General features: G+C 35.3%; 1 protein-coding gene across 1 annotated transcript in view; it reads left to right on the top strand.

Moving 5' to 3' along the window:
- The window catches only part of LOC142350528 (uncharacterized), a 37,809-nt gene extending 29,877 nt beyond the window's left edge, over positions 1 to 7,932 (top strand). Inside the window, exons 5-6 of the mRNA XM_075402378.1 lie at positions 2,230 to 2,410; positions 7,635 to 7,932. Coding sequence (XP_075258493.1) covers positions 2,230 to 2,410; positions 7,635 to 7,904 — 451 coding nt within the window. The 3' untranslated portion in view covers positions 7,905 to 7,932. The remainder of the gene's footprint in view (positions 1 to 2,229; positions 2,411 to 7,634) is intronic.
- The last annotated feature ends 6,605 nt before the right edge of the window (positions 7,933 to 14,537 follow it).

Below are 14,537 nucleotides of genomic sequence, written 5' to 3'. Positions count from 1 at the left end.
TGTTATTTTTTAAAAAATCTGAATACTAATTCAAATCAATCAAACATCCAAATGGCCTCGTCGAGTGGTATGGGTGAATCTCTACAATTACAATACATTCGGTTGTTATCTAAAGTATCTAATGACATTGAACATATTTGATTTAAGAAAGTTTCAGTAGTTTTTTCAATTGTCAAATTTTTATCTTAGTTTTGTCAAATTTTAGTTTAATCTCAGTAAATACAGGTCAAACTTTTTTATGTAAGATACAATTTTAGTTTTGAAACCCAATTTCTCTTTTTTAAAAAAAAAAGTTGGCTGCCTTGTTTTTGCGCTACGAAATTTCATACAAAAACTTTGGAATTTTAAACAATATTGCTCATTGTTTTTTTCGTTTTGTTTTTTAATAATTGCCGCATTATTTATCAATCAAACCAAAAAAGCGCTAAAAATTTTATAACTGAATATAATTATTGTCTTCATAGCTTTTATGAATATTACTGTTTTATGGACCGCGACACCGTTTTCTTATGTTTCAAAAAAATGTTGTGAGGTTTACATACTTTACAATTTTTGTGGTTTTAGATTTTGTCATTTTGAGTTAGTCCTTTTATACTTTGACTTTATGATGTTCAAAGGAAGCGCAATTGAAGATTAATTTTTGCCGTGGTTCATTTTCAGTTGTGCTTGTATTTAATGTTTTTTTAAGTCTTATGATTTAATCTCATTAATTACAGACGCTATTATTTTTCGTAGAATTTGCTAACTAAACTGTCTAATTTTTCAGTTGAACGCTTATGGTAATCATGAAATTTGAAAACATTTTTTTAAAAAATACAATATAGTTCTGAGCTTTGCCAATCTTATTTCTGTTAACTCGTAGCTTAGTATCTCTCTGGACAAGTCACATCACATATTAATTGAGCTAAAATTTGCTTTTAATAGTCTTTTTTTCCTCAAATGGTCTTTGTTCTTGGTACTATCAATTTTCAAAAGATAATAGGGATTTTTGAATTTTCGCAGGTTTTGTATATTTATGTTTTTTAACGGTATCACAATAATGGGTGGTCCTCTGGATATATGAAAAATGCTTTTTTAAAGAAGTTAACAACTTTTTCACAGTGAACAGCTTAAATTTTGATGGTTTTCAATGGGCTGGGACACCGTTTTTGTGCAAAGCTTGAGTTTTTTATTTTTTCTTTTTTTACCGTTCTTTTTGTAGCCGTTTTATATATCCTGGATAAAGAAAGATCTCAGTCAGTCTCCCTTGAGAAAAAAATGAAGCTCGCACTACTTTTAGTGCATGCTTGATGTTTCTTTTCAGTTTGGCATTAATTCTTTTTTTTAAAAAAAAAAGCAACGTTTTATTAAATTTGCTCTGTTGCTTATTTTTTGTCGACTTTCTACCAAGTCGAATTGAGGATCAGCCCCATATTTTTTCTAGAGAAGTACAGGTTAATCTTCTTTATTGACCGTTTTTTCTTATGCCATTTTGATTGGGTTATTAATTGCTTTAAAAAGCTGAACAACGAGTTTTGGTCGTAACTAATATTTGTAATGATTTGGTTTTACTGCCGTCTTTTCTGGTATTCATATAAATGACAGGTCTCATCGACCCTCTAAGGCAGATTTCATTAGTTCATTTAGTAGTTTATTGAACGATATGTTATTTCTTTTTAATCTCTTCTTCATTTGGTAGACAATTAAAAGAAAAATGTAGATGAGCGTGGTCGGAACTTTATGTGAGAACGCACATTACCGAGCCTCCTTGTAATATTAACTCTACATGAAATATTAATTTATGTAAAACTAACGCTAAGATTTAAAGGCCTCATTAATGCAAGATCGACATTAAATTGAACGGTAAAAAAGTCGGTACAAAGCTGAATTGAGCGTAATTTAAGTAAGATCAACAATTTACAGTAAATATCACGTGTTGCTTCTATTTAAAAAAGCATGCATGCCGGATGCCGACCTTATTTGCTCACTTATTTGCAAATATATTTTCTCAAATATGTAAGATAAGATTTATAAAAAAACTGTTTTCATTAAATAAAGCGGAGAAAATGGTTTACGATAGAAAAATGATTTTTATAAAACGAATAAAAAATACGAAAAGGCATCACTTGACAGGTCTAGTGATGTCCTTTCGGGTTTTGTTTTGTGGTTTGTTAATTTATAAATGCAAGCAATGGAATAAACTTGAGAACTAATTTATTATATTATTGTTAAATATTGACATTGTTTTAGTTTCCACGTTCAGAAGAATGTCGCAATAACTATTGGACAGTGTTTGAGGTTGTACATTGAGTTCTACAGCAAAGGATCCAAACCCACCCGGACAACCGGCAGCTTTCTTCTGACACCTCCTCCCCTCACACCCTCACTGTCTACTGGAGCCAAATTCTCCATTTTTTTCGTTGACGGAGACGTAAGTACATTTTTATTAGATTCCGGATCTCATTTCTGTGTTGGCCCCCGTAAACCAAATGCAATCATCCGCCTCCACCACCACCACCACCACCACCACCACCACCACCACCACCACCACCACCAGAAATCTTTGAAAGCTGGATCTTTTACGTTTGTGCCCCCAGCTTAGTGGGTGCATAATTTTCGCACCACCCAGACGCATGTGCCTTATTTTTAGATTATGATTTAAGGTTTGATCACACGTGCTTTGTTGGGGGAGTATAACGTACTGGGTCACAAACGGAAAAAATTCGAAAACTTTATAATAACTCACAAAAACTAATTAAATCCGCTTCGGTATCATCAGAGTCGATTTCGAAAGTCTCGACATCGGTCTGAACATGATTTGTTCAGCGATTTTTGACTGTTATGCTCTGATTACAGGAACATTCGGTCTCCGGTGGTATGATCAGACGTCTGTTTGTTGACGAGATGTTTTGGGCTATGGACTTTCGCGAGCGGAATGAAGTCAATTTTAACTCAGTAAAAAAGAATTATTTTCAAAATTGAGAAAATAACGATGTGGTAATCTACAGTAGAATTTAGAGATTTACAGTATGAACTGTTTATATACCCATTATCAATGCAAAAAGAGTCAAGATTCAAAAATAATCTTGGTTCCAAAAATTATGGTGGGGTTCGTAAGGGCTACCCATTTTGATTTAATTCCGCAAGTTTTTTAGAACTCGATCACAAAGTATACATAGCTCTGCAGTTTTCTAAGAGTTCATTCATACTTCCAGTGGTATCACAATCATTCAAAGCATGCTGGGAAGATCTTACATCAAATATTTTAACTCTAATAAAAACTATCTAGAATCATCAGCTTTAATCGAGTATTGACTACCAGCACCTCTTCTTGAAGATTCATTTTATTCAATATATTGAATTGAATATATTTGCCTTTTGTCTGATCAACCTTTGAGCTAAACTTTCTGATAATTGTAACTCAACTAATACTATAATTAGAATCGAAATTTTAACACATCCACACAAAAGTGAGCTGATCGCTTAGAGTATGCTTCCATATAAACTGCTTTGAAGGCTTTGACCTTAGATACGACTATATAATTTGTGGCAATGACTGCTGCCATTTCACCAGTCGGAACGCAATGAATTGAAATAGTACCAACTTCCTTCTTGTTCTGAATGAAGTGAAATTCTGTCTCAATGTACTTGCTTTTTTTTGCATGTGTTATGGCAAAGTCTAACAAATTTCATGTTTTCCTGTTCATTTTATATTGGAAGTTTCTGTACAGAGTAATTCTTCAATTACAGGGTATATTGAACTGCTGCTGCAATGCCCTCGTCTTCTGCTTCTGATGACGAAATTTGCTTTTCAACGCCCCAACTTAGTACTTAGCCGCGATGTAGTAGATCATAGCTGAATTTCTGTCGCTCAAATCAGCAGACCAGTCTTCATCACTTTCCGCCATTAAATCATAACTACCCTCAAATGTATTTTAGAAGTTTAAACCGTGTGAACTTTGAAGATATCTAAGCAGTCGTTTTCCGCATAGAAGGTATTGATTGGTAGATGCGTTTATGAGTCTGAGCAGAATACTGACTGTGCATAAGCTGTCTGACCACTTCCGTTTTGCAAAATAGAGAAGTGATCCAAAAAAAATTGTAAATCTTCTAATTCGACTCTTTGCCTATTTTGTGTGCTGTCTGAAGATTCAAGCTCAAATCAACCTATTTGAAAATGCTCCAGCCATGATCGGCCATGATTTTGCTCCCTTCTCCTTTTACTCTGAGGCCCAGAAACCAGTGTAGTGTTCCTTTGTCTTTCATGTGGAATGCGGACTTGAAATCGAAGAAAACTCTCATAGCTTTCTGCTACTAAGATGTCGTCATCCCAAACAAAAATGAAAGTGTGACCTTTTGTCTCCATTCTCTCGAACAAACAATGATCTTTTGAAAAACGCTTGTCTTAATAGAAAGCTCGCCGACTCCTTGGATCAGATGTTAGCACCCTGTTTCAAACAAAAATTTGGTTTAATCAATCGGCATACTAAATTCTCACCATCTGATCATCATTTCACAAACTCCTGTGGCTGTTCCCGATACTTCTGTTTTTATTGGTGGGTGCAAGAAATACTTCTTGACATCGAACTAGTGCATCACATGTCACCGCTTTGCTGATATTTGAAATAGAATCCCGAATGTCTCTGGCTTGAAAGTAGGCACAAAAGTCTCAAAACAGTTCAGTGCTTTGTATTTGTCGATTTGACCATTGGGTTGCAATTTTACTTTGTGGACAAATTTGCTTTGAGTTCAGACTTCTACAAAGAAATTAGGGTACACTCCATGCTTGTGTTCTCCTTCTGGGCTCTGTTCTTTCCGTTTGCTTCAGTATATATTCATTGAAGCGGAATGTCTCTGACTGTAAGAATTTTTCTGTGTGACTCTCTTCTATTTGCTCTGGTTCTCCGAGACTCCCGGTTGTTGCAGTCATCTAGTTCTGCTTCCTCGAAATCCAAGGCATCTTGTTTCAGTGTCGTTTCCTTATTTTTTACGCTACCTACTACTGCAGTAGATGTGCTCTGTTCCGCTTCAATAACCATCATCTGGGTGCCGAACCCCAGTTGCTTTGACTCCTCATCTTTTGGTAAGACGTCTCTCTGTTGACAGGCATTGAGCCCACATCGGAAATTTCGATGATCACATCTCAAACTGCCATCAGCTTGCTTGAGTTGGGTAAAAATATGAGGTGTCCCTTGTCAATCTCATCGTAACCCACACATTTTCCTTCAAATGCCTTAGCTTCATGTTTGCTGACATGTCTATTGCTCTTCTTCATTGAGACTCTGCAACCAAAAAAGTTACTTTACTAGTTGAAAGCCCGGGTTTTTTATAACTCGCATAAGCTCTGCTGGGACTCTATCTTCTCCTTGTCTAACAACAAACTTTTTGATCGTCGCTGCGTGGAGAAATGCTGATCCCACATCATCATATGGAGTCTTTAGTCAAGGAGCAATCACTTTGTCATCTCCAACAATATCTTTTTTCACCTCTCAGCTAAATTGTTCTGTTATGACATCTCTTGTATCATCTTCTCTTGTAGAATGTCTGTGTCTGAACAGTACCTCTTGAACAGCTGTGAGAAAAACTCCTTTGCATTGTCTTGCCTTAGATTCTTTGGCGTCCAACACTGAGAACACACTTCTTCGGGCTGGCAAGAGCTTTACACTTTGATTTGAGCGGGTTGACAAACACAACTGTATAGTGGTCTGCAAACACAATTGAGAACCGGAACTCTGACAGTGACTATCTCCTTAAGGGCCCGTCACGTGTGAACACATTTTCCAGCTCTTGCTCCGCTTTGGTTTCTGCCACTCTTGGTACTGAAGTTTTTGCCGTTTTGGCCATTGAGCACAGATTGAACACCTATTTAATTTCCCCGCTGTCTTTTGTACTTTCCTGACTATATGCGCTTCATTCAATTGACTTAATTGTCGGAGCTACTTCCATACATTGTGAAAATTCCTGATATAATTTTAACCAAGTTCTCTTCTAAAGTTTTGTGCAGCTGTTTTTTCCTCGCAAGTGAAGCTATCCCCCACTTCGTGCATTTTGAGACCAATAGAAGGTTTAAAGAATAGTCAAGCACACACAAAATATTGCCGAGCCCGAATTGGAATTCCCATTTATTTGATTCTCAAACAACCTCCGCCCACCGCTCTGGAAGCCTCTCCGATGGGATTTTTGACCCCTGATTGAACAGGCACAAAGTCTACGAATGCATATATATTTGTCACTATGTAAGCTGTACAACCACTGTCCACTATCATGCCTGTGGTCTTCTACTGTTTGAGGACCACCAAGTGTTTTTGATGTTGTGTAGCCAATGTTTGACCCATTGCCACTGACTCATGCTTGACTGTATCTCTTTGTCTCTTGCATCCGCTGTCTAAGTAACCCTACTCTGTCTACTTGCTGTATTGCGCTGTCTCCTTCCTCCTGCAGGCCTTAGCAAATTTTCGAGGGATCCCACACACAAAGCAATTTCTATTCTTGGTTCCCTTTTAAAATCACGCTTCAGTGCTATTACCACTGAACACCGTTGTCCTTTTGTCCCTGTGCAGTGCTCCTATGAAAGTTCTGCAGCCTTTATCTTAACTCTGTATAGTTTTTGCCGGTTTGACGTGTTCCTGTATAACGAACATCAAAATCCAAGGCTTTTAAGGGTCTCGGACAGTACTTGTTTTTTTCTTTTGTAGCCTTTTTGAGCAGCTCATGTCCTCTGTTGAAGAAACTGTTCAAATCTTACGATTCCTTGAGCTGCAGTCAAGCCGGCTATCGCACCAAACTAACACTTGCTGGCGTCTTCACACTCTAAAATCTCTCTTAAAAAAGCTCACGAGCCTTTTCTATCTCCAACGCCGTCATCTCCCACACAGTCATATCGCATCAACATACTTTTTGTTGCATCTATAGTCAGTGCCAAATGAGAACACACATTGTTTCGTTTCTCCCAGTTGTCTGCAAATTCCTTCTCAAAAGCATCAATTAGCACCTTGTGCTTCTTCAATTCATCATTGCCTGCCTCATTGGTCAGTGGTGCAGGCTCATTAAGTTGATCCCTTGTTCCTACTAGTGGTTTGTAGAACCTCTTCGTCTGCATCTTTGGCACAAATCTTTAGCTCCAGAGAGAAAACTCCTGTGCCTTTCCTGCGTAGGTCAGCAGCCTCACTCTCTGTTGACCCATCGTAGAATGAGGAGGCAAAAAAGTTGTGAAAAGAAAAGGTACAAAGCAGAAAAAGATTGTGACTGTCAAAAAGAAATTAGGTTTGCTTAGAAATTGTTTTTAGGACTTAAAAAACTGATGGAGCCCATAACCTTTTGGGTTATGGACTTTCACATGCCGAATATGAGTGTTTTTAAGGAATTAATTTTGCAAAATTGATAGAATAACTAGATGGTATTGTCTGATTGTCTGATGAACTGGTAAGTTAAACGTTTTAATAATTCTAGCGTTTTAATAATTAAACGTTTTAGTAATTTAAGTTTAAGACTATAGTTTGAATCGAATTTCTAGCAAGATGTTATATTGGTGTGAAATCTCCACCTGGTTCATTATTTATTTACTTTGCCATATGGCACCAACCAAATCTTATAGTTTGGGCGAAACAAAATATACACTGGGACCATCAAATTTTGTAGCTGTTCTGTTGTTTCAGAAATCTCTAACTTTCTTTTTCTTCATCGACCCAAACTTGGCATTTGAGAGACTGGATATTGAATTCAGACTAAACGGAGGATACATCAGACGAACTTATTTTGATCACGACGAAATGGACGGAAGGAGAAGGAGACCCGACGGAACTTTTTCGTATTGGGCTGCCTCTACTCTGCGTCACGATGTTGGCACGACATACGATTTAAGGATATTTTCAGCACTGTGTGGTTCTGTTGGAAACTCTCTCCTCATGACTGCAACAATTACTTGAAGAATAATGTCGTTGCAAGTGCAAAAAAGCCATACCCGCAAAAAACAGACTTTGATTATACCAAATAATGGGATCCATTTTGCCCCCATGCTTTTTACTATCTTCACGTTTACTATGGAAGGTTTACTAGGTGTGGGGGGGGGCGTAAAAGTTATATGTCCACTAAGTGGGTGGGGAATAAAAGTCGCCCCCACCCCCAACCATCTCGCAAACGAACTTTGGTCATAAATTAAGAGAAAACGATCGGTTCAGACAATCTGGTCGTAGATATCAGTATATAACGAATGGTTTCCATGCAAACATTTTACAATCTGTTCATTGACAAAGATTTGAATGAACAGCTTATAATGATGTTGACAGAGGAATTCTCACATCCAAAATGATTCACCAATTTTGCTGCAATTGTTATTTTTTACGTTTTGTGTTTTTTACGTTTTATTATATTTTTATGTTTTGAGACAGTATTATATACCATTTTTGTGCGTTTCATATTTCTTTAAATTGAGTTTGAACATGACTATTAGGTTACATTTTTCCCTAGTTTTGTTGCATGTGCTTTTTCTCATTAAAAAATTAATTGCGCTGTTAGGATGAGATCCTGATAAAACTCGGTAATGCATAATGCTAAAAATGCTGACAAAAGAACATATGGAGGTTGTAAAAAAACACACTTCAGGTAAAACGGCAAAGGAGTGGATACTTCTTCAAAACAGTCGCTCTTCAAGAACAACTTTGATGAGTTCAAAAACTTTATTAGTCAACCTGAGGTTGAGCCAGTGGCAATCTGCTCACTGAAACTTGGTTAAAAACTAGCCATAAAAGAAATATTTTGCTCTGCAGAATTACCTCGAGATAGAAACTTCCAAGAGAAAAAAATGACGAGGTAGTCTTGCTATTTTTTCTACACAAAAAAGCCACAAAGAAGAGATTTCCATTAGTTGATACAAACAGTCAGCACGCTATTAGCTTGGAGATTGAAACTTGCGGTAAAACAGATTTAGTGACTTGTATATACATTCCGCCCAATGCTACAAAGGCAGACCTTTCAAAATTTTCATTCTATTTAAGTATAACACCCAGTACTCTGCATTTCGTGTGTCGGGACCTGACCTAAATGTTAACATATTGAAGAAACCGGCAAAATCGACAATAGAGTAATCCCTTGGTTTTTGTAGACCCTCAGACTCCAACGCACGAAACACTTAGAGCGAAAACTTGTAATTAAGTTTTCTTCGCAAATTTCAAATCAAAAAATTTTATTGAGAAAACTGATGTCTGCGACCATTACACGGTGGCACTAGAGCTTGTACTTTAAGGAGAAGAAGCTGCAATAAAATAGACGATGATCATTTCCTCGGAGAACTCAACTCTTTTTTTTTCCAGAAAAAATTTGAATCAGTGAGCAGCCAATTATTTACAAGTGACACAAACCGGTGAGCAGAGAAATAACATGAGAAACTGGTTGAGGCACGCAATAATTTTTTACCGCTAAAGCCATCGAAAAAAGGCGCCGCGAAAAACTGGATTAAAAGAAATCTAAAGAGAAATATTCAGCTAAAACCTCTGGAAGCGCTATTTAACAACAAAGTCTTAAAGTGATAAAGAAACGTTCGAAAAGCATTTCAAATTGTTGTGAATTTCAAAAATATGAGAGAAGATGTTATAATTTTATAAAAAAAAACCAATTGATGACCCGCTGGAAACATAAATAGGAAATTTTTCCAGTTTGTTAACGCAGTAGTTAACATCAAAAGAGATGAAAAACATTAGAAGAGAACATTGTTGAAGATCTTGATAGGGTCAATAGTTTTTTGCTACAATAGGAGCAAACAATATTCTTTCAACAAAAACTGACACACAGAGAGCAAAACAGATAAATTCTATGTTTTTTTCAGAAAAATTGATCTAAAAATTGAATGCGGCTTTTGCTCAGACTAAGAAAGTACAGCACAGATTGCTTTAATTTGAACTAGGTCTTTATCAAAACTTTATCGGCAAGTGTTTCCCCGGTTCTGACGATGCTTTTCAACAAATGTTTTGAGGAGGGAAAATTTGAGGAGGGAAAATGAAATTAAGGTTACTTTTTGGCAAAAACATTTTTTACAGTCGATCATCGCATTCTATCAGAGAAATGTTCAGATTATGGATTGAGGGGTAAAGTTTTGAGCATAATAGTTTCATTTCTGCACGAAAGATTACAAGTGGCAAAAGTGAATGGAAAAATTTCTATTGGAAGTTCCGCAGGTTTCCAACTTTGGACGGCTGCTGTTCATTCTTTATATAATTTACCTTTCATGTAAAAAACGAAAACAGTACAGATGTCTTTTTGCTGAAGATACCGCTATAAAAACCAATGCAACTAAAAAAAACAATAGATAGCAATGTTCAATCGGCTTTTAACAATGTTATACATTGGCTAGAGCAAAATAAACTAACACTGAATATCAAAAAAGTCTTTTAGACACAAGAAAGCCTTTGAAGACGTTTTTTCATTATACGCAGAAGAAAAAGAAAATGTGAAAAAGCGAAAGAAAAATTTCAAATTTTTAGGCATCATTGCAGATCACCGATTAAGCTTTCCTTACATAGCAATAATATCCAGACAAAACTTAACCAGTTCACTGCTGAAATTTATCGTTCGAGAAAGTCCTTAAAAATACCACCTATGATAAGAGTCTATAAGATATACGTACAACCAGTCATACAGTACGCAGTCTTAGTTTATGGGTTGACCACCAAAAGTGTCTTACTGCCTATTGATAGCAGGAGGGAAAATTTCTGAAGTTTTTTAAAATGGCGTACATAATACCATTCTATAAAGAAGGAGACAAGAGACATACAGAGAACTACAAACCTATCTCATTGTTAGCCATCATTACCCAAGTATTCGAACTCCTTATTTTCGACAATTTAGAAACTATATATATATATATATATATATATATATATATATATATAAAAACTAGAAATATTCAAGATACTAATTTTAACCAATTTGGGTTCAGTTCAAACCATATCACTACCGACGCAATTGTTTCATTTCCAGAAGATATCAGAATGAATAAACAAAATAAAACAAATGAAATTAAGGTTACTTTTTGGCAAAATAATTTTTTACAGTCGATCATCGAATTCTATTGGAGAAATGTTCAGATTATGGATTGAGGGGTAAAGTTTTGAGCATAATAGTTTCATTTGTGCACGAAAGATTACAAGTGGCAAAAAAGAATGGAAAAATTTTGATTGGAAGTTCCGCAGGTTTCCAACTTTGGACGGCTGCTGTTCATTCTTTATATAATTTACCTTTCATGTAAAAAAAAACAGTACAGAGGTCTTTTTGCTGAAGATACCGCTATAAAAACCAATGCAACTAAAAAACAATAGATAGCAATGTTCAATTGGCTTTGAGCAATGTTATACATTGGCTAGAGCAAAATAAACTAACACTGAATATCAAAAAAGTCTTTTAGACAAAAGAAAGCCTTTGAAGACGTTTTTTCATTATACGCAGAAGAAAAAAAAATGTGAAAAAGCGAAAAATTTCAAATTTTTAGGCATCATTGCAGATCACCGATTAAGCTTTCCTTACATAGCAATAATATCCAGACAAAACTTAACCAGTTCACTGCTGAATTTTATCGTTTGAGAAAGTCCTTAAAAATACCACCTATGATAAGAGTCTATAAGATATACGTACAACCAGTCATACAGTACGCAGTCTTAGTTTATGGGTTGACCACCAAAAGTGTCTTACTGCCTATTGATAGCAGGAGGGAAAATTTCTGAAGTTTTTTAAAATGGCGTACATAATACCACTCTATAAAGAAGGAGACAAGAGACATACAGAGAACTACAAACCCATCTCATTGTTAGCCATCTTTAGCCAAGTATTCGAACTCCTTATTTTCGACAAAATTAGAAACTATAATATATATATATATATATATATATATATATATATATATATATAAAAACTAGAAATATTCAAGATACTAATTTTAACCAATTTGGGTTCAGTTCAAACCATATCACTACCGACGCAATTGTTTCATTTCCAGAAGATATCAGAATGAATAAAGAGAATAAAACAAATGAAATTAAGGTTACTTTTTGGCAAAAACATTTTTTACAGTCGATCATCGAATTCTATTAGAGAAATGTTCAGATTATGGATTGAGGGGTAAAGTTTTGAGCATAATATTTTCATTTCTGCACGAAAGATTACAAGTGGCAAAAAAGAATGGAAAAATTTCGATTGGAAGTTCCGCAGGTTTCCAACTTTGGACGGCTGCTGTTCAATCTTTATATAATTTACCTTTCATGTAAAAACGAAAACAGTAAAGAGGTCTTTTTGCTGAAGATACCGCTATAAAAACCAATGCAACTAAAAAAACAATAGATAGCAATGTTCAATGGCTTTGAACAATGTTATACATTGGCTAGAGCAAAATAAACTAACACTGAATATCAAAAAAGTCTTTTAGACAAAAGAAAGCCTTTGAAGACGTTTTTTCATTATACGCAGAAGAAAAAGAAAATGTGAAAAAGCGAAAAATTTCAAATTTTTAGGCATCATTGCAGATCACCGATTAAGCTTTCCTTACAAATCAATAATATCCAGACAAAATTTAACCAGTTCACTGCTGAATTTTATCGTTTGAGAAAGTCCTTAAAAATACCGCCTATGATAAGAGTCTATAAGATATACGTACAACCAGTCGTACAGTACGCAGTCTTAGTTTATGGGTTGACCACCAAAAGTGTCTTACTGCCTATTGATAGCAGAGTAAACAGATTGCTGAGAATAATCTTCTCCAAGAAAAAACTTGGGTCAACTACAAAAACACTCGAGCTTCATATTTACGAACTCCTAAAGTTGCTGATAAAAGTGATACGAAAAAATGCAATGTCAAACAAAATCAACACGCAATCATAGAATAGAGCTGATTAAGTTTGATGCGATGTAAAAAAAGAAAAAACAACGTAAATTTAGTTACTCTAATCTAAGTAACTGCTCAATTACAGTAATATTGCGAAAACGACGCAATTGCTTGTTAGTTTTGGACCCTACTTTTTTCAAAAGTCTAAGAGAAATGAACGAAAAGCAAGCTAAAATTTTTGCTAAAAACTTTCTCAAAAACTATGTTATTGGCTCCTAAGAAATGAAAAACTATACTTTGGGCTGATTTGGGCAATCGATATTTGTTAGCTGTATACTGCCGTTCAATTCCGAAGAATTGTGTTTTAGTTTCATTAGACACATAGTAAGTCCTTTTCACTGCATTAAACCAATAATCTTTGTTTCTTTATCTTCCTCACAAAGACGGCCGAAAAGATCCATAGGGGGGTCAATGATGTTCTTTCGGAGCGCATGCGACATTTGAAAGTTAAAAAAAAAGATGTGAATGCCCATTTGTATGATGTGTAAACCGTAAACAATTTATTAATATTTATATTTTTATATTATTTTTTGATTATTTTTACTTTACAAGAGAAACCATTGATAAGTTTGTTATGAATCACGAGAACTTTTGGTTATATCAATTCAAATTCACCTTCGAAAATATTTCTCCTACAATTGACGTATTTTGAAATCCCTTTTTGCGTGCTCTTCTGCTGATTCCGGAAGTGGATTACGGCAAGCCGTAAAATTTAGCAAACTAGAGTTGATTCTTTCAAAAAAGCAGGCTTATAAAGGCAGTACCGACTACTTACTGGCACTCAGATTAATCTAATATATTAAAAAAAATTGCGCGGATATTGATATTCGTCCGAGAAATTCAACAAATAGCATTTGCTTTAAAACGAATTGCTGATACAAAATCAACAATGAAAAAAGTGTTGAAGTGTTTCTCCAATGTAAAAATTCAAGTTTTCCAAACGTTTTAGAATAAAAATTGCGAAGGAAACTAAATGCGGTGATCGTTGCTACCCGAGAGTACCCCTCCGTACCACTATAGAGAGAACGGTAAAAAACTGTTTAGATTTTAAAACAGCTGGATTCTCATTTTTGCTAGTTTCTTGCTGATTGTTGATTTCAAAACCCTAGAGATGCACTCGAAATCGTAATCAGGCGCGAATCCACTAAAAAGAGCAGAGATAAAGAAAGCAATTAAAGAAAATATTTTGACTATCAACTCAACAACAAAGGGAGCCAACACGGCTAAAGCAGAAGAAAACGGGACATTCAACAATATAATTTTTAATTAATCAAATAGTCAAGGACGCAAGCGAGCTCAAAAAATAAATTTTGTCAGATTGTGGAAAGCACAAGCATAAAGTTGAATATTCCCCAGGAAAAACAACGTCTCTTTATTAGATCAGAAGAAAACAACAGGAACAAGCAGTCGCAATAAGGATAGTAACCTTGATGAAAATTAGGAGCCGTAATTCGAAAAATCCTCTATAAAAATATGACTGATATGCAACTGGAAACATAAATTTCAAACTCAAAAACCTAAAACTCAAAGTTAGACCAAAAAAATCCTACTGTTATCAGGAACTACAGTCACCCTAATTCCAAAGAGGTGTCGATCAAAGAGCAACAACAAGAAGAAGGCTACAAACGATGTTGACAGAAAACTGAAATTATACACAAACAATATTGAAGCGATAATGACAAGGTTTTTTAAT

The sequence above is a fragment of the Convolutriloba macropyga genome, chromosome 12 (genome assembly GCF_964194025.1).
Source record: "Convolutriloba macropyga chromosome 12, txConMacr16.3, whole genome shotgun sequence".
NCBI lineage: Eukaryota > Metazoa > Xenacoelomorpha > Acoela > Convolutidae > Convolutriloba > Convolutriloba macropyga.
The sequence above is the reverse complement of the archived record's forward strand: the minus strand, read 5'-3'. Positions and strand labels throughout refer to the sequence as shown.